At 39.0% G+C, this 27,986-nt stretch overlaps 1 protein-coding gene across 1 annotated transcript in view; it reads left to right on the top strand.

Annotated features, from left to right (window-relative positions):
* The window catches only part of LOC129105412 (cadherin-22), a 70,437-nt gene extending 44,440 nt beyond the window's left edge, over nt 1-25,997 (top strand). Inside the window, exons 8-12 of the mRNA XM_054616418.1 lie at nt 1,413-1,534; nt 14,815-14,932; nt 18,289-18,438; nt 18,782-18,883; nt 25,465-25,997. Coding sequence (XP_054472393.1) covers nt 1,413-1,534; nt 14,815-14,932; nt 18,289-18,438; nt 18,782-18,883; nt 25,465-25,997 — 1,025 coding nt within the window. The remainder of the gene's footprint in view (nt 1-1,412; nt 1,535-14,814; nt 14,933-18,288; nt 18,439-18,781; nt 18,884-25,464) is intronic.
* The last annotated feature ends 1,989 nt before the right edge of the window (nt 25,998-27,986 follow it).

Raw genomic sequence — 27,986 nt, forward strand, 5'->3', positions numbered from 1 at the left:
CAAGGATTTATGTGTCTTTTTCCGTCATTAAATAATTGTCAGTAGCTGCATGTCCTTACATTTTCTGTAGGGTGCATGAACTGGGTGGTGACAGCTGTGTATACTGATTTATTCATACACTATGTATTCTAATTAACCAGGATACCCAGACCAACACTTGAAGCCACCAGGACACTCATTTAGCACAGAACTAATGTTCTCTCTCTTCCTCTGTTACTCCCCTCTCACATACAAACGCACACACGCTGGGGCCCTCAGGCTCCCTCCTATACTATACATAGTGTTTTATGAGTAAAACGGAAACTCCATCAGACATTATCATATGATTACGAATGGGAATTAAGATTCAAGGAGAAGGCGAGATAATTTGAAGTGGGTTTTGCTTGTACTAATTATATAATTTTCTCCACCCCCACATTTTTATTCTGGCCCATTAAGAAAAATGTCTTGAGAGTGCATTGTGGTGTTTTTCGCTGTGTTTTATCTTGTCGTAAATGTCATGAGAAATGAAATTACAGCGTTAGATTTGCAATTTTGTCAAAAGCATTTATTTGTGGTTTTTCATGCTGAGGTGTGCCTCTTTCACGCAGACTATTAAACAGCTCTATGCTGAACTGTCATTATTGGATAGAGAGGACTTAGTGACATTTCCATGTCACTCAATGATGTCAGAAAGTGTTATTCAGGTAATGGGTGCAATTTCAGGAGGCATGTCATTAAAACCATTCAGCACTTCCAAACAAATTGTTTGCTTTCTTGTGGGAATTTGCATCCATCTGAGTCTTGTCCCGCTCATACCAGCGGCAGACAAGAAGTGGTTTAAGGGTCTTCCACATGGACTCTTACACAAGTCTCTGTTGTCAAAATCCCCAAATCTTGGCAGCATGTTAGTAGCAGCTGCCATCCTCTTAATCTACATCTGATCAGTTTAGCAAAAAGACTGCTGTTTGGTCTGTTGCGCTTTGGCAATGCTCGCAGCCCAACATGCAATCCCTGTACCTACAATTGAAGAAAAATTGAAGAGTAAAAAAAATTTTTGGGGTTGCAGCTACATGCGTAAACCATAAGTTAAACTTACGTTTTAATGCAGCCTGGGCACACTACTTTATTGATTCAAACAAAATAATTTGTAGCGTCAGATGTGCCCGAGATGCACAGCTGAAAACTGTGACTGAAATGCCTCCAGTGTAGACAGTTTGTTATTCGAAGAAAACACTCCAACCAGGATCAGAACGTCCGCCACTCAGTTGCCAGGCGCTGGTCTTATGTGTGGCTGTGTACTCTTTCTTTATCCAACCACTATACACGTTGTGATTTGTTTGTGAATGTTGTTGCAGATGCAGCTAGAACACTCTTTACGCTATTAAAATAGGACTAGACGTTGATGTGTTTTCTTTCTGTCTCTCCTGTAGATAACCACACCATGGCGTCCCACTCAGCAGTGAGTATTCGGATTTTGGATGTAAATGACAATCCTCCTGAACTGGCCACACCGTACGAAGCCTCTATATGTGAAGATGCCAAACCAGGCCAGGTAAGTTTTTCCTGATTTAAAATTTAAAATCAGGTAATTTCATATGTATTTTCACAGTAAGAATTTAATCTGAAAATGTATAAAGTCTAAACGAGATGGACAAAACCTCATGATATCTGTTTGCTGAGCAACATGATCCTCCGTCACAGATCCTCCATTTCACTAGTGTTGATGATATTGAAGGCAGGAGTTAAAGCACTTGGAGAAACAGCGCTGTTCCAAAGCACTAATGAATTACATTAATAGCATAACAAACAAATACTTGTAGCAATGCCACAAAGAAACCAATTACCTGTGGGTAATTCAGTTTGAAAGGAAGCACCAAAAACAGTGCACAGCCCATACAATATTGAGCCCAGCACATTTATTAGTGTGCAAAACTCGAAGCTAGTTATTGACGTGAAGCGAGCTGAAGTGTACTTGGGTGTGGGTAGTATAATAGAACATTAGTGATTGGTTTTTGCATTATACACATTAATCACAACAGTACTGTAGGAAGAAGTAGATGAGCAAGTAAGCAATTCATACATTAAACAATACACACAGATATCAACGTAACATAACTCCATTTCAATAAATTCATCATTACATCAACCATCATGAAAGTAAAAACAGAAAATGAATTATTAATATTCTTAATTTTCACATGTCTCTATTCAAAAAGCCACATTGTTAAAGCATCATTGATTCTGACCTCTCTTTTCACTGAAAATATGATGAGACAGAAGAAAAGTTTGGATCTACGTCAATGAAGATGTCTGATACTGAGAACTATTTTATCTGTGAGCTCATTTGATTTAGACTAAATTGGTGAGCCACAGATAGCAGCATGGTCACCGGCTTATCTAAAGTGTGACAGCTTCCTTCCTACTGCATGTTTCTCGATTTAGACATTGACATCAAGTTTCCCCCAATTTACATGCACCATGACGATACAGCCATTCTATGCGTGACATCAGTCTACAATAATACATAGCATGTGAAAGGATATATAAAAAGACTGAAGAATAAATTATAAAAAATATCCATGATAAAAATTTAATCTGAGCTCTTTTTAACATACCAACAGTAACAAATAGATGCGTGTGGTCATTTTAATTTAAAAAAACATAAACTGGAAGAACTGCCAGAGGGCAGTAGCCTGTGAAGATAAAATCTAAGGAGTAAATTAACAATTCAAATGTACATCAGCATCACTAGTTAGCTTTGTGATATCTGTGCCAGCTCATGGATACAGCAAAGCAAAAGAGCGTAGCACAATGTATTGTTGAATCTTGAGAGTGGAGATTTATTTTGTCCTTGGGAACATATAGAATATCTGTGATAGAATATTCTAAAATAAAAGTTTCAACCAAAGGCATAATCTGCAAATTGAATTTGCTCAGACATGACCTAAAAACGTGTACTATTACAGATGATGACATGTAGTCAAATTCATTTGCTGGATACCACCCTATGGTCAAAAGCCTTTGAGTTTAGAGTATTTTATCGCAAATATTTTTTTAAAGCACAATTTGCCAAAGACTGTCAGAAAGCGGGCCAGAAGCAAACAGTTTTCCAAATAGTAAAATTCATCTTCTCGCTATTTTTTTTCAAGCTGGATGCAGATTAAAAGTCCGTAGCTATGAGTGGTCCAAAGGTATTTACAATTCATATTTCAAAGATTTCAATTTGCCATTTAACTAGCCATTTCTCGTAAACAAACAATCATTCATTTGTTCCATTAAAAAATCTAAACAGTCAAAGAAATGTAGTTCTGCTTATGGTAGTTCTCTAGTAATTTTTCTTTAACGATGTCACACAAAAAGTTATACAGCAGTTAGCACAGATGAACATAAATTCCTTAATGGCAAACAGGTGACAAATTTTATGTGCATCATTACCCAGCACCAATCAATCAATGGGAGCCTGTTTGAAAAAATCAAGACAAAAAGGTAATACCATGGTTATTTCCGATCCTGAATCACCATTAAAAACGGGCAGAGTCATTAGGGGGTTTTATTCTCCTGATGCAGTCAACAGGCCGTAGGGCTAAGTTAAACCCAATTATCATGTGCAGAGCAAAGGAATAATTAGAAAAAGCAAGGCTTTAAAGTGGGGCCTCCGTGCTAGAAGCTGCATTTACATGTGTAATGAGTCTCAGGCCTCCCCTTCCCTTGATCCATAGACTGTTAACCACTCATTGCCCCCCTGTGCCTCCGCAACGCCACCCATGTGCCTTTCGAGAACATTGTCTGGTATGATCGCCTCACCCCCACCTCGCTCCCTCTCCCATATGCGAGAGCCCACATTAACCTTCAGCTCCTAATCACACTGAGATGATTAGTCTTCCAGCAAAAAGATCATTGCTGGCTCTCAGCATTGTAAAATAAAAGGTGTTTAATGCCCTCATTAGAGAGAAATGCAGAGAAATATTCCACATTGTAATTACAAATCCAAAGACATACAGGAGAATGTGACATTCAGCTTCAATGCCGTCCGTGCGTCTGTCCACCAATTTCTCCTTTTTTTCCTGCAATTTATGAATGTCTATTTACAAGTGGCCGTAAAATGACAGGTACATCTGATAATATCTGTTCAATTTCATTTATTTTCTTCAGCTCGAATTTTGTATCCCAGGTTTGCCTCCTCTCTGTAGAGTCTTTCTTTGTACGCTTTTGTGTGGAGCTCTGTCTGAGTCGGCTGCTGAGATTGAATGAAAATGTGTTGCCTTGGGTCAAAGGCTTTCTAATGCTCATTTTCACCCTTGGGGGTAACCACTGGGGGCATGGGGGAAACAATTTTCTCCTCTATGTTATTTTCAGAATAATATAAAAAAGAAAAAAAGTTTTCCATTTGTTGTTGGCAGTCAGTACATTTTTACCTTTGAAAAATGGAGTGAGTGGTGTGAAGAACATTTTTTGAGGTCTCTAGATTTGCTTTGCCTGCGCTGGTGCAGAGAGTTGTTTTTTGTAGGATTTATTCTCTGATTAATAGCAAGGACAGAGCCTTTCTATTGCTGGCCTTTCTCAGAGAGAAGTGAATGAGCAAATCACTTGAATGAATTACTCGTATATCATATAGATGTATATACACCTTTCCATTGAACCCAGAGCAATAAACATTAAGGTAATGACAGGATGAACAACGTTGAACCAAAAAATTGCCTTGCAAACAGAAGTCAATTTAATTAATTACTGAATTTCTCCCACTAAATAAGTGAAATTTTGATTCGCAGTACACAGGAAATCAGAGATGCTGGCACACTGCCCTCATCAAAAACTCTTTGGTCTCTTGAGAGGTAATCAAGTTGTTTGGCAACTGTCCGATCAGAGCAATTTGGCGACGTCCGATATTTAAGCTTGCACTTGCACAGGGATTTAAAGCAAACAAGATGTTGTCACACAGCCTTTATGCATCTATGCCATTGATAAATTGATGCATATTTTGCTCTCCTCATTCTGCCTCTGCAGCTTAGAAGAGCTCTGTGCCACTTTCTGAAATACCAGCCACACACACACACACACACACACACACACACACACACACACACACACACACACACACACACACACACACACACACACACACACACTTACAAGCACATATACTTTATTATTGCCATTAAGTTATTCTTATTATCAAAATCACATGTGTACTTCTACTTTTGACTTCACGATACATAGGAGCAGAAGTGACACTGCAGAAAGGTTGCACGTATTTATGTTTGTTTGATCCAGCATGTGAGCAGTGCTGGGTTATTATACATTCTCTTGTCATTAATTATCATACAGCAGAGTCACACAGTCTTAGCACATAATGCTAACATTGTCAATAATTGGTTACATCTGTGCATTGTGTTACCTAGGTGTCAGCTTTGAATCAAACTAATACTAGTCAAGGATGTCCCATTAAATCTCATCTCATTGTCTTCTAAAAGCAGGTCTGCTGAATTATACAGTAGTATTGACATGAAGACTACAACTGGAAATGCATTAGTGGTATATTTTAACTAACAGAGTTTACTAATGGGATAGGGGCTTATTTATTCAACAAAACAGGCTGCCAAAGGAGGGGCCTAGAGATATAAGCATCAGCCAAGAGATGTGTGCATGTAAAACATGCTTCAATTTTGTTTCAGCTCCCCTCATTTTTTTTTTTTAAATTGGACAGAGCAACAGCTTTTCGAAAGAAGTATAATTGAGTTAACTTTTGATGTCAAACATCGGCGAGCTAGCCTCCTTTGCCTAATGCATATGCTTCTGGACCAAGACCCTTTTGCTCACTTTATCTGGCCTCTGTGAAAAGAAAATCAGAAGTAAGACAGTGTTACTGCTGTTTGTTCAGTGTCTAGCCTGTTTCACCTTCTTTAAAGGTCCCCCTACACTGGCTTTACCTTTTATTTGTTCAATTGAATCAACTGTCAAATTGCTTGGCTCAATATTGACAACTTTTCCATGTTGACATTGCACATCAGCTATAACCCACTCATGAGGCGTAATGAGTATCACTTGATTGATAGCAGGACTTGATTGTGGCTAATTATAAATTAACAGTCATTTATTTTGTACATAAATCGATTAATCAGGCTATCAGTGGAACAAGGCACTTATGTTACACATTCTATGAAAGCACAGGTCAGCAAGTAATTTGTTTAGGTAATTTCCTTCTTTGTGTGTGTTTGTGTTTGTTCGTATATATTGCATTGCGGGGACCAAGAGCTGTTTTCACCGTGACGTTGTGGGGACTCGCCTTCCATCTGGGGACCTTTTACCCACAACAGTATAAATCATTGCATTCATCTCTTCCCTCTTGTCTGTCTGTCAGCCCGCCTTTCCATCTCAGCTGAATCTGCTTGCTCTCTTTCTGTTTACCACAAATTATATCATAAACACAATTATACATGCCTTACCCGTCACAGAGGCATGCTACAAGGAAATAAAGACATGCATGCACACACCAACACACATGCTGTATACACACAGCCTTCACTGTCACACTCTAAACACGTCAGATCCACCCCCGGTTTACTGAGCTAATGAGGAGTGTTCCTTTGTCTCCTGTTGTGCGCTGTGTTATCACCCAGTCTCGTTCATGGAGTGTCAGCTCCTTGGCTCAGGTCTAGCATTCGGTGGAACCACAGAGAAAATCTGATTAACCTAAGCCTTTTAACTGCGGTTGGATTTGATCCCATTTGAGACTTGGCAACACAATCTATTTTGTTTGTGTTCAGAGGCAGAATGCATGTGGCGCGTGGGGGGGAGGGGTTGGCAGAGAAGTAAATAAAATAAAAAATGGGTGACACAGGCTAAGCAGCTTTTGCTCGGGGTCACAGTTCAAGCCAGGGCCGTGTTAAATAGCTTATCACCTGTTAACTACTCTTTCAGTTCATCAGAGATGCAAATATAAATAAGTGACTTTTACAGTAAGACAGAATGAATGAGGATAACGCATGGGAAAAGGCATTTGGTGAATACAGCTTGGATTCGCGCTTCTATGATACCATCATGCAGAACAATCTATTTCTAGAGTATTAGTTACAGGTTCATCAGTACAGTAATATAATTATATCCACCTCATTTTAGCTCCATTTAAGAATTTAGCGTACACATGTAGAAAAGCTGTACATTACAAACAAAGACAAAAAACTGCAAAAAGGTTTATCCACGTCAGTTCAGTATATTTTTACATGTCCTGACTTGGCTAGAAGCGAGTTCTTGTGCCATTAGCAGTGACTACGTGAAGCAGGACAGAGAGAGCATACTTCCCTTTTTGCCTTTAGCCTTAGAAAGCAACACAAACTGACAAACACAAATTTGAACTGCCCTCCTTGTAGGACCCTCATTGGCCTAACATATTCCGTAGCCCATTATCTTAACCCCTCACAACCAACCCAATCCTTCCCCTAACCTTTCCATAACTATAATAAATTATTCTTCCCTTTCCACTGAAGCCCAGTCCTAATGAAAAAACTACCCTGTAGAAAGTGATGACTGCCCAACTCATTGTCCAAACATGTTCTCACTTTGAAGCTATACAAAGTGTCATGATTCACAGTGAGCGTCTTTGCATGTTTAAAAACTTGTTGGGCTCCAAAACAGGTAACATGACATCAGATGTGCTTTCCATGATGTAGGCCTACACAAGCCCCGGTCTATAGGTCAGTTATTCCTTATAACTAATATTTAACTTTTATACACTTAGAATTAAGGCTCGCAAATGTAAATGAATTATTGTAAGTGGAGAATAGGGCCACACAGATCACTCTGCTCAAAACCACCAATTTCTTCATGAGCCTCACAGTTTTTAAGATGTGATTAATTTTAACTAGTATGAACATTCAGCCATGTATTGGATCAATCAAAAATAATGAAAGGCTTAGTGATGTTATAGTTATTATAGTTCAGAAGACTTAAATCCCCTTTGGATTTCCACCATTATGGATTCATTTCCTGATTTGCCCATTTTCCAAATCTGCTGCACCTCACTGAATGAAACGTGAACACAATCTTCGCCTCTCAGCCCCTTCCTCGCCCACCTTGTGGTATTTATCTGACTGAATACAGAGGGACAGATATCATATAGTGCCATGTGTGCAGAAAAAAAAGGACTGGGTGGAAAGCCAAATACTAAGTATGGCCTGGGGTAATGGAGGCCTGTCATCTCTGCCGTGCCGCCTCACAGCTGGCTGAGTGGGTCACTGCGACAGATCACCTCAGTTTGGCCACGTCACCGCCAACCTCCAACCCCTGGGAGAGTAGGTTTGAAATAGCTAAATGTTAAGCCTGTCTGAAACACACACATCACATACACGTGAGTGCAACAATTACTCACCTCATTCACATACAGAAAGGATGCTAAAACACACACACACACACACACACACACACACACACACACACACACACACACACAACAGAAGTGAGTAAACGAAGAAGCAAACAAACACAGACGAGGAAAAAAGCCAGAGAGACTCAGTTTTGCCAGACTATTTCATGAGTAGGAGATTGAATGAGTCATTTGTTCTATTCACCAAATGTCTCTTCCTTTTATCCCTAAAATGTTAACGTTGAATCAGACTAACCAGCAGACTATGGAGACTGGAATATTCAGTTTTTCCTGCAATATTTTTGATTTATTTTTCCTGTTCATGTCAATGTTGACAGCAAACAGGTTTATACTATGCATTATTCTGTCATCTTCTCTGTGGTTCAATGTAAATATTGATTGTTTTAACCAACCAGCATGTCCATCTTTCTTTCTGTCAAAAGACTCGTGTAATCATGAGCCGATTTAAGTAAACAATCAATGTTTGTTTTGTTTTCTGATGAGAAAGGTTTTAGATTTACTGCTTTACACTGGCTAGCTTCACCAACACAAATGGTAGTATATTTTCTCTATATTTTTTAATGATGTACATCCCAAAACATATAATGTTATTACATGGTTTAGCTTGCTAATTAAAAAGTCTATCAAATTTAGCCTTGTAGCTATGGTAATTAGGTAATTATTTTCTTTTTTATATAATATAATGTATATAAAATTATTTTGAAAAAAATGCTTGGCTTTTAATCCTATTTCAGCTTTTTCCTTTTGACGCTGGTCCAAAAAAGTATAAAAAAAACTTTATTTCATCCTTAAATTGAATCAAGTTCAGACCACTGCATCAAGACATTTAATGCTCCACTGGACACAATGAGGATGCTCTTTACCACTGAAAATAATGGATGTGTTTGAAAACACACCTCTGACGCTTATAGTGCATTCCAGGCTTCAGATATAAACCACTCTCAGCCCATAATAAGTAGTTGTGTGTTTACTTATTTATTTATTCGTTACCTCCCTGCTCCCATCGTGGAATGGTGGATTTCTGCTGTGAATGAGTAAGCCACCCCCTTCTCACAACCTTGACCTTTCACACAGCTCTAGTGCATATGATGTGGAATGTACTTTTGGGAAAGTCCTCCTCCTAGCTTTCCAGGGATGCAAGAGATTTGAGGGGGTCAGGAAAGGGGACTGCTAGATAGAAATCTAATTAGGTGATTGTGCTTGAGGGAGCTTCGCTAGCTACTCGATAAACTCCCACACACTCGCTCTGCTCCTCTCTCATTTCCCTCTCTCGCTTCAGTCTCTCTCTCTCTCTCTCTCTCTCAGCAGTTTGCACTCTCCCAGAGATGCCGCCTCCCCCTGCTAAGGCCACAGTCACAGGAAGCAGATCATGGCTGACTTTCTAAATCTTCACTATTTCGTCAAATAAATGAGGAGTTTCATCCCTCAGCTGTTAACAAAGCTTTTGCTTTAAGTGTTTACTCTTTGGCTCTTTATTCTTCTACCTTCAGATGCAATTAAACCTGAAAGGGCTCAAAGGATGGATGAGAAGATAAGACCAGGCTTGCTTTGGCATACAACACACTCAGTGGGATTCTTCATAGGTCACTGTAGATTGACTAGATGCGTGGTGGTCTTTGAAATAATGAAACTTAACTTAAAAACCGCATGGTACAGTTATTCATGTGAGTTAGTCATACAGTAGTGTGGCAGCTTTTGAAAACCCTGACATATTTCATAAATAAGGAGAAAGACAACCTGCTTCTTTTGTAACATAGTATCTTCATATTTTACACCTACAAATACCGCTATCACAATTACAGGAATAACTACCAAAGTGCTTTAGGTTTACAATTAACAAATCAAGAAAAACAGATCATTCAAACTGTTTATTTAAAAAACGCTAAGAAAATAAAGCTTAAAATATTCTCTGGCAAAATGTACAAATATTTTTCTCACACATAATAAATAGCTATTCTTAGCTCAAGGAATGCAAGCATCATTCAAATCACTGACTGATTATAGATTATACAAATGGGCTACATGTTTTTGGGCAAATTACTTCTTAATTGGAGTTTTTCAGTTAAGATAGTTTTAAGATACTAATATAAAATGTAGTATAATACCACAAGAGGATTCAATTTTAAGAACCTTAAGAGTAATACCTTTAAATAATCGAATAGCTTGGCTCAGCATGCCTCTGTGCTGTTGATCTACTGTCTTACCATAATGGAGAGCGTTTTGACATTTAAGCTATCTTAAAAAATGTTTAACTATATGATATCTGTCATTAGTATATTCAACAACTGTGCATTAACAGCTTGTGCTTGGTGATAATGGTAAGGTTCAGAGGCAAAGCATGGCGTAGTGTAAAGTTTAACTAACCCTTATCATGATAGGGAAAACATTCTGGTGTCTATTGCTGTATTGTTTTATTTGCTTAACTTTAAATATGAATGGTACTGTAATATTATTTGTTGCCAAGCATCAATAAGGTCTAAAACATTGGCAATATTCACAGATACATTCAACACAGTATGAACGTAGGGTCTGAAACTGTATGTTAAAGAGAAACACATTCTGAACATTTTACAAAATGTATTTTTCTACGACTCAGAGCCTCAGTCTCAAAAGCCATAAAAGTCATCACAGTTTATGAAATCATAGTAACCTGGGCCAGGGTCAGGATTTGAGATAGAAGGTAATGATATGTTTCCTCTTATATTCGCCTTTGTAAGAATACAGGCAGAAATTCCTGGTTCATTTCCAAGTGTTTGTGTGTTTCTCGAGGGCAGATTCTGCGGCGCTCCAAGGAAGAAGCGTGTGATTTACCCTGAAATCATGCCTTAGCGTTTTGTAATTACAAAGTAAGCCATATTATCCCAAACAACCTCCCTGAGCTGTGGGTATGACTAAGCCTGTTCTGTGTCTGTGATGCAACGTCAGTGCTGAGGAGCTGTTTATTGTGAAGGTACAATTGTGGCCCGGAAGTGTGTTCGGCAGTCGCTTAGTCACAGTAATGCATAGCCATGGCTCATAAAAAAAGAGAATGAGGCTGTCTTTCGCGGGCAGCCAACACGAGTTAGACAATAAAGCAGACGTCTTTATGTGCAAGAAGCGTGTGGAGTATATCAACAGTATTGTTGTTTGAATAATCAATATGCAGGTGGATGATAAGCGAGGCACACATTTTTCTGGAAACGGCAAGCCAGATACTTTGGAAAAGATAAATGCAAAAGACAAGGAATCAAGAGGAAACGGAAATCACAGTGGTGAATAGCTGAAGATGGAGAGAGGTTTTGGAGAGGAAAAGATAGATGGAAGGAGAATTATGTCCAGTATACAAAGCCATTTTTAACATTACAATAAGTGCTTTGCCCCTTAAAGAGGAGACTGTTATTGTAACAGCTATCGGTTTGATATATTTCTGTCGATCGTATCTGATACTCAAAGGTCTTGTGAGACAATACAAAGGAGTTACAGCCATTTAACACCCTGCTTTAATCATTCTGAGAAACGCCTCACTTAATAATAGTTATGGGACTTGTTTGTCGTGTGCATCTCTGTGGATCTCTAACAGTGCCTCTGAGCAATTTGCTTGTGTGCATTTGAGGGAGAAAAAGAGTAGTGAGGAGGGGGAGATTCTGTTAGCAAAAACTAATATTTGTATTTCTTTGACTTCCTATCAATGTATATTCAGGGGCGTTTAACAAGGTTTTACAAAAATGAAACAGATGTAGTTTGTATCCATGTCTGTCCAAAATGTCATCACATCATTGTTTTATCCTATTAGAAATGTGTGTGAATATAATTTATGAATAAAATAAAGAAATTGAGCAACCATAAAATCTGAAGCATTACTCAGTTTTTCCTGTAAACCAAGATAAAAAAAAAACATTTATTGCGTTATTGACATTGACATTGAAATTTTTCCATCTGTGCTACGTGTCCGTTGCATTCTGTGACAGAAAACAAAACAGTAGTTGATTCAGATCATGAAGACAGCTGTTGTTTGGTATTAAAAAAAAAGAGGGACACAAGCATTCTGAACTGTACAAACTTGTTAAAAGGGTTAGAATTAGAAATTAGTTTAATTCTGGGTGCTATAGCTATATAATAATTCTAAACATTTTCTTAAAAAAAAATAAGTATAGTTCAGCATTTTGGAAGGCAGATTGATACCATTCTTTGTCTCGCACAAAGACTGGAGGCAGATGGAAACAGCTAGCCTAGTGCTGTTCAACGTTTCCAAAAAACTAACCTACCAGCCCCTCTAAATATCACAAATGAACACTTATTTTTGGGGTTTACAAAATAAATCACAGTGATTACCTCAAAAATTGAAGCGTGACAGCAAGAATTTACAGTTTTTGTCCTAGGAGGAATCCATCATTTTCTTGAGTCTATTCTGATAGGCGACTTCTTGTAAAACTGCAAATCTTTGTTGTTTACATTTAGTTTTATTAATCTATTAAACAAATAAAATGGCCACGTTAATTGGTGAGTTTTAGAAATGCTTGTAGAAAATGTAATCATATTTCATTAAAATAGTCTTTTTTAATCCTCTTCAAAATTGTTTGTTATATTTGTTGAAATTCTCATTACATCCCAACATCAATTCATCAATTGCTCGGACAGGAAACAATGAATAAAAAAATGAATAGAAAAAGAAAATTGCAGGACTGTAATAAGGGCTGAATGAAATGATTGGACGGGCTACCTGCCTTGCACGTCAGTTTTTCACATGCTGCTAACCTGACAGCTGTAAATACTAACAGGGAAGGGCCGTCAGTGTTGCTGACTTTCTCGCGACATCTAGCACCTGGAGCTAGTGCTGCTAGTAGCATTCATTGGAAAAGAGTTGGCAACACTAGACTTTGTTTTTTGGTTGGAAATGTTTTAAAGTTTAGCGCAATCTTGCTAGTTTCTTAAGATTACCACCCCTAGCTTTAAAGGGCACTTCAGAGTCAGAGTTCTGTGTGTCACGTAATTGCCCAATAATTGCAATAGCTGACATATTTCATAAATAAGGAGTCTCAGCCAAAAGCAGAAAAACAACCTGCTTCTTTTGTAACATAGTATCTTCATATTTTACACCTACAAATACTGCTATCACAATTACAGGAATAACTACCAAAGTGATTTAGGTTTACAATTAACAAATCAAGAAAAACAGATCATTCAAACTGTTTATTTAAAAAACGCTAAGAAAATAAAGCTTAAAATATTCTCTGGCAAAATGTACAAATATGTTTCTCACACATAATAAATAGCTATTCTTAGCTCAAGGAATGCATAATCTATAATCATTCAAATCACTGACTGATTATAGATTATACAAATGGGCTACATGTTTTTGGGCAAATTACTTCTTTATTGGAGTTTTTCAGTTAAGATAGTTTTAAGATACTAATATAAAATGTAGTATAATACCACAAGAGGATTCAATTTTAAGAACCTTAAGAGTAATACCTTTAAAAAATCGAATAGCTTGGCTCAGCATGCCTCTGTGCTGTTGATCTACTGTCTTACCATAATGGAGAGCGTTTTGACATTTAAGCTATCTTAAAAAAACATTGTCTTCAACTTTCATTCTTTATTTTGTTCAGCTACACTGAAGAGTAGATTTATGTTTAAGTTGTGTTTAGTAAGAGTGCGTCGTAAACAAAAGGTGAGGGAAATCAAAAAAAATAAAAATAGGTGGACTCAAGTGTCATAGTAGGAAAATAAACAGAGATGACGGATGCGATATGAAAATATCATTCTTCAGCTTGTGGTTTGATGCTGGCTGCAGATTCATAGGATGAAAGGAGGATGAATTGTCACCAACAGGCCTGTGTTTGGGTGAAAGGATCCATGGGGGCTGTTTGATGTCTGTTCAGCTCACAGTGAATCATATCTCACCTTATTGTGTTCACACAGAGTTTTCAAAATTGGATCACAGTTGAGTTTTATCTTTGAATGTAGATCACTATTATTAGGAAGCATTAGATAGGAGGACTACACCCTCACTGAGTCTCGCCGTCTGTCTTTTCTGTTCCTCTGCACATTTGCATTTATTCTTTACTGTCTTTTGGAGCAAATAAGGCAGCCTCACAGAATATGTTATTCTTTTCCTGTTCAGAAAAAGCCTTTCAGCAAGGCTTTTTATGATAGTTTTGCCTTTCTAACATTAATAAAAAAATGTATGGTGCTGCGTCAACTTTCTGGAGAAATATGTTTTTTTTATCTCTTTGTGACTAAAGCCCCTTTGAACTGCACTTTCACAGGAATCTGTTGCATCCAAGTACACTCGCTCCACCTCACTCCCTCCCCCACTAAAGAGGCATTTGAAATGTAAACTGTAAACTGTTTTTTTATATTTACTTTCTTGTTCCCATTGAGTGGATCTGAGCAGAAAATCTAACCTCTGTTTCTTTTCGTTCTTGTCCTTTTTTTTTCCTTCTCTGCATCGATTGCTTCTCTTTTCTTAGCTAATTCACACTATCAGTGTGGTGGATAGAGACGAACCACAATCTGGTCATCGCTTTTACTTCACCTTGGCCCCTGAAGCCTCCGGCAATCGACACTTCACCCTCTGGGATGTCAAAGGTGAGAGAGCAAAAGTCTTATAATGGGGGTTATTGACAAAGTAGCATATTTTTGTAGCTGTTCTGTTCACATTGTCAGCATTATTTGATTTTTAGGGTATGATGGTACTAAGCAGGGGTCCATAAGAATGGTTTTAAGATTTTTTTGTCAGTGGGTGTGTACGCATGTTAAACGTGCACAGTTACAGCAACATTGTGCTTGACTGAAAAGTCACGATGAAGCCCATACAGATGGGTTTCAGATCCCCTCACTCTTTTCCTGAGTAATTGGCAATGTGAGTTTGGTGAAATGCTTGAGGGCATTCTGCAAATGTAGACCTGAAGACAATATTGAGTTTATTTAAAATACTGCAGCTCTGAAGACTTAGAATTATTCCTGAGTATTTTGACAGTGTCTTAGTTACCTAATTCAGGTGCCAGATGTTTGATTTTTTTAGAACAAAGACAATTCATAGAGTACACTACCAGAAGATTTTACAAATCACAGGAGTCTTTTAAAAGTAAAAGGACAATTGTTTTATTTTTTCTGTCATACATGTTCCTGTCCTCCTAGCAGCATTATACAATTAGAAAGTATTACATGCCATTGCATGTCATACACCATTTTGAGTTTATAATATTTTTTTACAGCATCAGCGTTTTATATTAGTGACATTTTCTCTCTTTTTTGAACACTTTTTAACACAGAATATTTCCTTGATTCATCTAATAGAATGTTAACAGCTAACATCATTTTCTCAGGCGTCATCATGAAAATTGCATTTAGTATTAAAACCATACACGTGCTGTATCTGCACATTGTAAGGAAACATTAAAATCACCGTGCTCCCCAGTGATGACATTGCTTTGTCAGGAAGATTATTTTTTTTCATGCTTGTCTGTGTTTTTGCAAACGCTCTTTCAGATGCCTCGTTTAGAGATGTGTACCAAAGTGAATGTGACATCTGGTTAAATCAAGATTGATCTGACACCAGTAAAATGTCAGGGGAGCAGGCCTAGCAAGGGAAATGTCACCGCATGAAGGCTGCGAGGCCGACTGCAGCCCCTTTACATGCATGTGAATGGATACATAAATATGGGACTTGTGTAAAGTACACACACACACTGTACACACATATGCATAGACCAGCATGAAGAAGTATGACAACAGTGTCCCTCCGGCTATTTCATTCTCTCCCACACACAAATAACGAACACACGCACACACACACACAAACGGAAACATCATCTACTTTTCTTTGTTAAAATTTTCCACCATAACCTCTGGTTGCGTATATGTTGATGACTAGAGAGAATGATTCATAATCACAGTATATTCATGCCTAGATATAAAAATGTCACTATTTACCCTATTTACCCAACATACAAATACGCAAATTATTACATACATTTGTTTACATATATGTATACACACACATAAATGCCACTGTAGACTGTATGTATTTTAGAGAAAGACAAACAGAACCCTGCATAGACTTTTGATCCTCCCACCCCTCTTTTTTTCACTATGGTGTCTCTTTTCATTGACACATTTGTCAACCTGTCACTTTCAATCTGTCACATCATGGCCTCACATAGCGTTCTGTCTCCACGTGTCTTGACACAAAGTGATGAAAAGTCTTGTTTCCCTCCCTTGTTCCTTAATTCTTTTAAGAGGCTGAAGCAGTCTGTAGAGCAAAACCTCATCTTTACCAAATACACTTTGCGGTTACATGACAACCTGCCTCCATGTTACCTGGAAAATGTCCTACGTTATGCTTAAAAATAAATCTCATATTATATGAAGCTGAAAGGAAAAAAAGGAATTCATTTTTAAATGGATTACCTTTACTTGTGTCTGAAGCCTTTGTGAAAATTCTTGCAGTTATTATTTTATTTTCTAAGGGTTTATCAGTCTTTCACAACATTTCAAAAACCTTTTTACACATGTGCTACTGTGGGTCACATTTAGAAAGCCGGAATGGCAAGGCTAAAGTAAAACAACATCTGGAAGAAGTCATAGTTTTCAGCACAACAGCCACACAGAATGTTGTTCATGTAATGCTATACTGTACATGTCCTCACGTTTCTCTTCACTCATTTTGTTTTGTTTTACTGCATTTCTTTTCTGTGACTTTGTGCCTCTAACTGAGTACAAAATATGAAGAAACTTTTTTAATATATTGTGGCAGACGTTCAAGTTCAAGTTAAAGATTGTCATCAAAAGAAAACCCCCAAAATGCATTGAATGACCATTGCTTCCGGGTGGCCATGAGACCGCTAATTGCATCCAGTTTCCTTCAAGCAGTCAACTTTGCTTTTTAAAACTATTACCACGGTCTTTCCCTTACCTTAACAAAGTACTTCTTTTTAGTATGTGGCTCTTAATATCAGTCTTTTTGTTAGTCAACTTCTTATTAACTACTTTTGGATAAAGGTGGATGTGGGAGGTTGTTCTAATCAAACAAGTATGTACAGCCAAGTATTGAAGTTTGTTGGTTTTGATTCAAAAACAACACAGGATGCCTCAGTCTATAAGTATTCACACTGTTTGTTTTGAAGAGAATATTTTTCTAAAGCAGACAGCCATGGTGGAAAATGCTGTGTTAAAGTCAAAAGGACAAACTCAGGGGCGTAACGTTCCCGCACATAAACAGTAATATGAAGATTGTTCTACATGTGCCAGAAGAGCTCTAGGGCGACATGGATAACAGTGATATATGCTCTGGGAGATGGATTGCTTGGTATCTGCAAGTCTACTCACAAAGCTTCTCTGACTCTATTTGTCATAGCCTCCTCCTGCATTCTGTGTTACATTTATCTATGTCTCCGGGAGAAGGCTCATATATACAAACACAGGTGAAGTTTAATTTCAAGCAGTGGCTCACTCATTTTCTCTCCTGTTGTTGTTTAAAGAAAAGAAAAGGACACATGATAAATGTTAATAGCACAAAAGCAGTTATCCTCCACGGTGAAATCATTCAACCTCAAGTTTTACTTGACAATCCTGGCCAGAGCCCTTGAACTATGCATTACAGCAAATGATTTATTCAGACTATGTATACGAGGATGGTACTTTTCTGTAATTTTCTTCAGTTATTTTCATTGTAATTTTTGAATCATATGGCAAACAAATTACATTGTCAAGTGTCAATGTTGAAAACAATGATTTGTCCTGACATTTTGGTAATGTCAAAGAAGTCTGCAAGATCAAAACTACCACTTTTGTTCTACTTCCATCAGTACACAGTTGATTAGAATAAAGAAAATCAGTTGGCAAGCAAAGAGGTTTTGTTCTTAAGTCGCTCATGTGTTATCCTCTGCTTTTCCTTGTCTCTCTGACCCCCACCCTCCGAAACACTCACACCACCCACCCAGACAACACAGCTGGCATCCGGACCCAGCGGTCAGGCTTTAACCGCCATGAGCAGAATGTGTACTTCCTGCCTATCCTGGTGGTTGACAGTGGACCTCCTTCCCTGAGCTCCACAGGCACCCTGACCATTCATGTCTGTGGCTGCGACACAGGTGAGATCTACTGAAGGAGCTGCACAATTATTACCATGGTCATCAATGTCACCTCCATGGTCATCAGCAGCAGTGCTAAAAAGGTCATCTGCATGCTATTGTTTTGCTTAGCAAACAGTTCTTATCAGCTTATATTTGTGGAAAACAATAAACACAAGGGCACAAATCTGCAGACAAAAGGCCATCAACAGGGATTTCAGAGAGGTGAAATATAATATATGCACGATAAAAAAAAATGTTTTTCTTTTGATAAAAACAGTGCTTAATCTTTATCCAATGAAGTGACTCATAACTAGGTTTCAATCTGTACAGTAAATACATTTTCTTTTCTTTTGCAACATAGAGGGAGCCATCCAGTCCTGCAATGCCACAGCCTATGTAATGAGTGCTGCTCTCAGCCCAGGGGCACTCATAGCACTTCTGGTCTGCATGCTCATCCTCATAGGTAAGCAGATGGATCTACTCGTGTATGTATGTACTGATGGATGAATAAGGATATAAATGTATTGCTGTATGATGGATGACTAGACTGATGGAAAAGCACAATTCATTAGTAATGCTTTTTCGGCGTCATTGCTAAGTCCAACTACTCCGGCAAAGACCACCACAAGCATTATATTCAATAGTGGTATGTGTAAGTAAAAAGGCAACACTGAGGTCTGAACCTAAAGACACAACATGTCTAATGCTCATAAAATCATGCAATCAAGCATGTGTCTTTAAATGGATTGAACACTTTTAAGTTATCTATACTTCACGAATGAAATTGCACATGCAGTGGCAGAAAAACCAAGTCGAATGACATAAAACAAGATCAATTTTTCATCTGCCTTTCATGAGTGGCTTTTCCTGTTGAACATTTTGTTGCTGCTTTTCTGAAGAGAAAGCTTTTGTTTAAACAAGAGCACAGATGATGCCTGGGTTTATGAATGATATCAAGGCACTTTGATCCTCGGAACACAGACGGAGATGGAATGAATGGAAGTGAAGGTGGGTAAGGTTAGAGAGAGCAAACAGGCAAAAGAGCTGCCTCAGCACTTGTAAAGCCCTGGAACAGCAGGCTTTAAATAGACGTGGCTTTCCAGACATTCTCTGATTTTTATACACAGACACGTACACACTCGCCAACATGCACATGCATGCTCACGCTCACCCTCTCAGAGCCCGAAGAGGTTTAGTATTGTCAAATGTAAAAAATTTATGAGCAAGCTTTGAGTTCTCCCCCCTCTGCATGTCTCAGCATCCCACTCCTCATTGACAGAAAGAAACGACAGCGCTGTCACGGTGTTTTGTTTGCCCCACTCGCGCCTACACCCGTTTTACATTGTGCAGGCAGTGAATGATGGATGATGTGACACCCGGCAGCTTTAACTGTGACTTACATTGCTATCTATTTCTTTGAAGAGCCTTTCTAATGAGAGTTGTTAAAGCTCTGTCTACATTAACCAAACCATCTACTGAAGTGAACTTCAAAAGCAGAGCATCATTTATTCATTGTGGTTTTAAAAGCCACAACAAAATTGTTGTGTACAAATCTAAGGCATCCTCTGCTGGCTATAAAAAACTGTGTTTGCAGTGGATTGTGGTTTGGGTGTTCTGGGATAGATGGCATCCACTCAAAGGCTGTTGTTTCAAAACAATTGTCTGGTCTTAAAACCTGTGGAAAGGTAGACACTGTGCAGGAGAATAAAGTCACCTGGTGCAAAGATTAATTTTCATTGCCGTGGTGATTTGGATGAAACCATTATGCAGAGAAACACGCTGATGCTAAAGGCTGTTGTGAGTGAACTATTTTGATAATTCTTCATGATTTGGACAATTTTGACTCGATAAATGAAATGATGCAACGTTGATTCCAATAGTGTCAGTGACTATAATCAGTGCTAAGTCAATGCCACTTTGAGTGATTGATAGATGGGTAGGAAATTGACTGAACAGGCCTAATTGAAGCACTGAAGGACAGTCAAAGTCGGAGTGCCTGGCTTCTGCCAGTCATCATGTGGGCAGCGCAGTCTCCGGGCTGTGGGGTCTGGTGTCAGGGGGATGAGCAGTGTTTTCACAACTATCATGTGGTGTGAATAACAGACCGGTCAGAGGCATGTGGCAGCAATCTTATCGATTGCACATTGCCCAACACTCTCCCTTTCCTGCTTTACCATACACACACACACACACACACACACACACACACACACACACACACACACACACTCAAAAACACAAACACAGTGCGTATCTGATTGTGCATGGGAAGCACACATCCACACCCTTAGACAAATCACTCCTTACCTATAAACTGCAATGTAATCCGTTCTCTCAACGTGCAATTACTGTTTGTTCCTTTTCTTCTCTCTCTCACACACACACACACACACACACACACACACACACACACACACACACACACACACACACACACACACACAGACACACACCTTCCGCACACACAGCATCTACCTAACCAGCCAGCCTGCCTGCACTCCCTCTCTCCAGAGGCTCAACCGCCTCTATAACATCAATTTTTGGATGATGAGAAAAATGAAAACAAATTTCTGCCTAATTACCTTACAAACAAACAGTCCCTCCATCAGTTCATTTATAGGCCTGATGTGATGAATCCATTCCACTGCGTCGCAGCATCTGCATGCATCCATTCCAATTACCTCCCATCTGCTTGTGATGAACTCCTGGGTGGGGGCAACCAGCGCAGCCCAAGGGTAAATTAACTGTCTTGTCAGGAACGCTTATTATAGCATATGTACACAAGGGGACCAGCTTTGTATGTATAGGAGGCAGCTATGCACAGGTGCATATGCTTCCTACATAGGTAAGCTCTGTACATGGTGTTGTATTAACGTTGCCTAAGGCATGCTTATCTCCAATAGAATAAATAGGTTTCCAATAGCTTACAGTGTAAGCGTCTGTGTCCCTAATAGGCAGTGACACTCACAGACACTGTTATCAGTGAGGAAAGCTTTTTCAGAAGTGAGGTTATCTGATATAGACTGAACTGCCACCTACCGTCACTCCTTTAATACTATTTCCTGAAAAAGCAGCAGATCTGCACATATAAGGGAGTTCATACCATCAAGTTTTCTACCTCCTATTACTCTCCTCATTAGTCTGAATTTAGTGTAATTGTCTTACTGCTTAATTAGTATGCATGGCAGTGTGCGCCGCAATTTACCACAAACCGTGACTGTTTCTTCCACCCAGTGGCAATTAATTCACCCCATTCATGGAGGAGAAGAATAAACACAATGGTTACAGACAACACACTCCCAATGGAGCCCAGCAAACAATGTGAGGGGAGAACAAGTGTACATTATCAGTCAGAGATACTGCTTAAGTCCCCATTCAAGATCAACAAGGCTCTTTAGACTGGCACAGCTCTTTAGGCAAGGAACACACCGGGCATTTTCACTCCACAAGTTGGCCATTTAAGCCAAATGAAGACAATTACCAGGAACAGCAACAAGTCATTTGTGCAGATAATATGTTTGAAACTGATGTTTTTGGGTTGATTTTTGCTCTTTTCTACGGAGAAAAACACTAATGGAAGGCGTTGAAAGGAAAAAGGTGAAGCACGGTGTTTTATAGCCACATCCTGATTTCCAGGGTCACTTTGAAAGAGTGCATTTGTCCATGGGCTTTTTCAACGCATACTAATGTGCTTTCACATGTGTGAACATCCTGTACAGGGCACATAAAGTCATGACATTGATTTTGCAACACTGTGAAACGATGTGGGCATATCTCATTTTCACAATTGATAGGTGTTCTGGTGGGTTCAGAGCTTGAAACAATGTCCCAGGCAGCACAGGCTCCGTTATAATTGATAGTCTTTTTATCTCTGTGGGCTTGTAGGCATTTGTTTAGGCAACAGTCTATCTGTTCTAGAAGATGCATGGTGCCCACTGGTTAATGATCCATCTAAATGTCCCTTCACTGGCATCCCTTTAGAGTAGTTGCTCATTGTCCCTGCTAAAGGGAAGAAAAAGGATTTGTTCAACTGTTTCTTGAAACAGTTGAACAGTCCACTGGCCACAGGAAACACATCCTGCTGCTAATCAAAGCTCAATAATTAAGGACAAACATATTCATCTCTTCATCTGAGAGCTTTGTACTTTTTTGTCACAGAAATGAATTATTAATAACACGTTTTTTTTATCATCAATAGAGTTTTTCTCAGCATGTATGACATTTTCTTGAAGGCCACTCGTATCTCACTTAATAATTCAGTTGATATTGTGAAGTGGGAGAACAGAAAAAACTAATATTTTGATTAGTAATCCATCATAGAGAAGAGAATGAATGAACTGATCTACTACCAGCTACTGTGAATCCATGTATTCTGGCACATAGGTTTGTAATCATTCAATTGATGTAATTTTTTTTGCACAATTTTAGTGACACAAATATTATGATGATGTCAATCATTTTTAACATTTTGTATCATGGTTGTATTTACCACGTACTGCATATCAATCCTTCTTTTCTTATTACAGTTTTTCACAATTGTTAACACACGTTTCTCAAAACAATAACGGCTTTCTCAAAACTGCACACACAAAACTGAAAACCTCACACACAAAATGCTAAACCTGACACTCCCTTTGCAAGATGGCTCTTTGCCATCAAATCTCTTAACTGTTCACAAAATGGAACTCGTGTTTTCATTTGGTACACACAGCCATATTTTCAAATGACACACACATACCATTCATTGAGTACACACAACTAAGCATTTGCTGCACACTACCAAGCATTTACAGCACACTGAAGTGCAAAATTGAAAACACAATCATAGAAATGGAACACACCATATGAATGACAACGACTCTGGAGAATGAGCCATTTCTCCTTTTGTAAAATGTCTCAGTGTAGGCCTACTTTTTTCATAGTCAAACATAAAACAGCACACAAATATGCAGCAAAAAAAGTTTTATTTCGGTACACACAGAGAACAGTACAGTACTGTAAACCGGCCTGACGGTCTGGACGTTCCTGAATGTAGCATGGTCAGCCAGGATCCTAGTTTGTATTTGTCGGAGTGTGATAGCGTTGTTCTCACGAACCATATTTACAATTTCAGTCTCCTGTTCGGCTGTGAAAGTGTGTGTTCTTCCTCCACGGTGTGGTTCTCTTTCAGTCCTGCAAAATACAAATACTGTGAGCACACTGTATTCTATTGATATGCAGTATTACAGCACACAAGGCAAATAGATTTCGTACCTGTTCTCCATCCTGAAGGTTCTAATGATGGCAGCAACTGTGAAGCGGCTGAGATTTGGTTGGACCCTCTGGCCAGCCTCCCTCATGCTCAAACCATGGTTGAGCACATGGTCTACCACAGTGGCCCGAATCTCATTAGAGATGACCGTTCTCCTTCTTCTTTCTCCTCCTCCTCCTCCTTCTTCTCCTTGTCCTTCTCCTCCTCTTCCTCCTCCTTGTCCTCCTCCTCCTCCTCCTTCTCCTCCTCTTCCTCCTCCTCCTCTCACTCTTACCCCTCTCCTTCTCTGGTTGTCGATCTCTTCAAAGTTCTCCATTGTTCACCAAACAAAACAGAGGCTCAAGGCACTTTTATGCTGCAGTCCTGATTGCAAATTGCTCAACAGACCTGAATGTTTAGAGATTTGAATATTTGTGTGTTGTAGGTTGATGCTTTGAGATTTTACTTGAGAAGTTTGTGCAACAACTGAACATTGTGTGTAGTGTTTTGACAACAAGGTGATGTGTAATTGACATCAGAGTGTAAAGAAGGAAAGTCAGAGTCTAATGCAGATAAGGGAGTGTGAAGTAGTGCCAAATTGGGTCGAGCGATTGGTACATGAAGTGAAGGTTGTGCAAATTGTGCCGAATTTTCGCTTTTTGTGTGTTAACAACTGAGAAAAACTGTAATGAGTTGATCAAAAATTGGCTAGATTGCATTTTATCCATAATACTATTGTAAATGAAGTTGGTCATTATATTCCTCATACTCCCCAGTGTGCATAATTAATTCATAACTGCTTGTAATATGATTTTATCATAAATAAAAATTGCATTTGATGTTGCTGCAAGTCTGGGACAAATCTGGTGGAGGTATCGTAGGGAAGTGTGCAGCCATTAGGAGGGCTGATAGAGTCAGGGGGTGGGTGTTTGAGCTAAGTAAGGACCTGTCTAATCACAAATGTAGGCAGTAATTAAAATAACTAAGCTGAAATTAAAGACTCATTGATTTATCTCTGCATACAGCCTTTGTTTTCCTCTCGTCTCATTAGTCTATAACGTGATAAATCTCAGTTGCTTTCCCTTCTTTAATCCAGACTTTATTTTATGAGGCATTTCTTTGTCTTTGTATGCAGTTGCCTCTGCTTTTTTATTAGTGATTGAACCACAGGGTCTTAGTTTCAGTCGATTTGGATGAGTATTGATATACAGATTGGTCTCCATTAGGCCTTTTGAATCATATTTCTGGGCAAGGCAATCAGGATTGTGAAAAATCAATGCTCATGCATTTGAAATGTAAAACTTGATAATATATTATCTTCCCCTGCTGTGCCTTTGCCCTGAGAGGTGAAACCAAAATTGCAATGGGCGTAGTTTGAAACTTTCCAATGAAAAGTAGATCCCTCAGACACAATGCGTGTTTGATGTGAAGCAACCAACAGAAACCAAGAACATCTTGAGCACATTTATTTTCCTACAGTTGTGTACTGAATATGGCATTGGTATGCCGTTATTCTGAGCAAGATGAAGAGGAACTTCATTTCTGCATGCAAGCTTTTTAAAGTCAGTATGATAACTCTAAATCCATGACCACAGTGCAGTAAGAGAGTTAAACCCACATACTGACAGCAACTTTTCAGGTTAATCTGATTAATTCGTAGTTAACCTTTATTTTCTGCAAAAAATGAGGAGCAACTTTAGAATATCAAGGTCTTCTTTTTAAACTCGTTCAATAACTAAACAAATTGTGTCGAAATATAACCTTTGTCTTTCCCCCTCTCTCGCTCTGTTTTGTTATGTCTCCTTCTCCATCAGTCCTCGTCTTGCTGATCCTGACCCTGAAACGCCACAGGAAGGGCCAGAGGATGACGGAGGATGAGGAGGACATGAGAGATAACGTCATCAAGTACAACGACGAGGGCGGAGGGGAGCAGGACACTCAGGCGTATGACATGAGCGCTCTGAGGAACCTCTATGATTTCCCAGAGGCAAAGAGCTGTGACTCTGGCCCGGACATCCGCTCACTGCCGCAGTGGATACAGTCCAACCGGCCGAGTGGTGGTGGTGCAGACGGAGCTGCAGCAGCGGCGGCAGACTTCTCCCTATTCAAAGGCTACATCCGAAAGAAGGTGGAGCAGGCCGATGCTGACCTGTCGGTGCCGCCGTATGACTCCTTCCAGACGTACGCCTTTGAGGGCAACAGTTCGCCAGCGCTTTCACTAAGCTCCATCCACACGCTGTCCACCACCTCCGAGCAGGATTTCTCCTACCTCAGCGACTGGGGACCACGTTTCAGGCAGCTGGCGGGCTACTACGCTCCAGGAAACCCTGAGGAAGAAGGGTCCTAGCACAGCTTCTCCTCAGCAGAGAGACGTTTAAAGTACTTCCTCCTTCTCTGCCTCCAATGCTCACCCTCTGGCACTCAGAGCCAGCACTGTGTACTCCTTAAAGACCGAGCACCTCCTCTTTGTTTCCATTCAAGAAAAATCCCAGTGTCGAAATCTGAACTTTTTTTTTTCGTTTTACACATTGAAGCTCTTGCTGATATGACAAAAGAGTAAGGAAAAAGATATAAATTGTGAGACTGTTTTCATAGTAACAACATTTCATAGGTAGGGTCAAACTATGCCAATGCAAACTGTCTGACAAACATGTATTTATTTGAGGAGGAAATATTTATGTATTTATTTGGGGTTTTTTGTATTTATTTATTTATTTATTTACACCATGATCACTATGGTAACTGCAACAGTGAACTCTGCTGAAGTGCTAAAGGAACAGTGAGGGGAGGAGGACATTATAAAAGAAAACGAGAGACAACATGGATGAAAGAAAGACGGACTGCAGTGGCAGATAACTACAGAAAACAGTCAAATTGGGTGACATCTGGGTTATACAAAAATTACATTCTGGAAAATATTTGTATTTATTTTCTATGACCACTTTTAAAAAAAAAACGTAAGACCGATGAAAAGCAGTGACAAGTAAAAATAGGGAACATATGGAGTGAAAGAACTGCAGAAGAAAAAAAGCTGCCAGTTATTTCTGAACAATTGAGACTGACTTACTTTTGCTGTATTTTAGTGATTTATAAAGGGTTTTTTGAAGGTTACAAACTGAGGACAATTGTGTGTAAACAGTTTCTTTTCTTATTCTCACCACAGCCAATTGTAAGGCAATAAGGCACAAACCGCAACAATGATTTAACACTTAACAAAATGACTGTTTCATGGAGTTGGCTGGTTGCCAGCATTGACCCACAGGGAGCCAATTTTCATGCCAGATTTTGTGTGTGTGTGTACAATATGTTTAATTCATTTTATATCCTGAGACATTTGATTTCGTTTTTCACATTTTGTTTCTTTTAGTGGAGGGAGGTGGGAACTAGTGACAAAAGGATGGTGATGCCTAATTAAGAGGGAGCGGTTTAAGGGTAACACATGATGAATGGACTGGTCACATCCACCTGATTTCCACAACCTGTTCAATGTTGACCTTAACTTGCAAATGTATTGAAAATTAAAAAAAAAGAAAAGAAATAAATATTTAATTTTTTTGGTAAAATCCTACATCTCACTGTGTTCAATAAACTTAAATTGCTGAGTGAATGCCTCAGTAATGAGATCAGTGACGAAGTAAATGGAGAATCTATGACACTAATTAGTATTTGCGAAATGTTTGCTGAAGATGTCTCCTGAATTATGAATAATTGTGGTGCTAGCTTGCGTTTACACTAGGGGTAGGTTCAGAGAATAGTCCTAGATGGAAACAAACAGACCATATGACAGGCCACAGCCAGACAAAGACTTTCCTCTCAGCATGGCTCCCTCCTGGAGGCCTTCTGCCAAACTGCTGTAATTGTAAAAGTCTTCAGAGGATGCTGAGGCGTACGTGGATGCTTTGATCTTTATGATCTGCTGCTAAAATGGCCAGTCAGACAGTCAGACACTGACTTGCTTTCATTGCTGAGTTTCAAAGAAAATGTCAGCTATTTATCATTAGCAGGTCTACTGTATCCAGTTATTGACTGCTGAAAGCTGTCATACTGCTATACTGACTTGAGAGCTGAGCTACATTATGCATCAGTGCTAAACAAAAAGGAAGCTCTTAGGGTTCTGTTATGGAGCTGAAGTGGCAGCAACTTGGAAATATACAAACTATTGCAGCTGTCACACTCCCTTTTGTCTAAACTAGTATTGGAGTGATGCCAAAGCCAGCAGATTTTACTCATTTTACAACAGTCTTGCAATCACTGTGTGACTGCAAATTGGCAAGTTTTACTTATAATTATAAATGGTCTGATTGACCATCTTAAAACTGTGTAAATCATCAAAGGC

The sequence above is a fragment of the Anoplopoma fimbria genome, chromosome 17 (assembly GCF_027596085.1).
Source record: "Anoplopoma fimbria isolate UVic2021 breed Golden Eagle Sablefish chromosome 17, Afim_UVic_2022, whole genome shotgun sequence".
NCBI classification, from domain to species: domain Eukaryota; kingdom Metazoa; phylum Chordata; class Actinopteri; order Perciformes; family Anoplopomatidae; genus Anoplopoma; species Anoplopoma fimbria.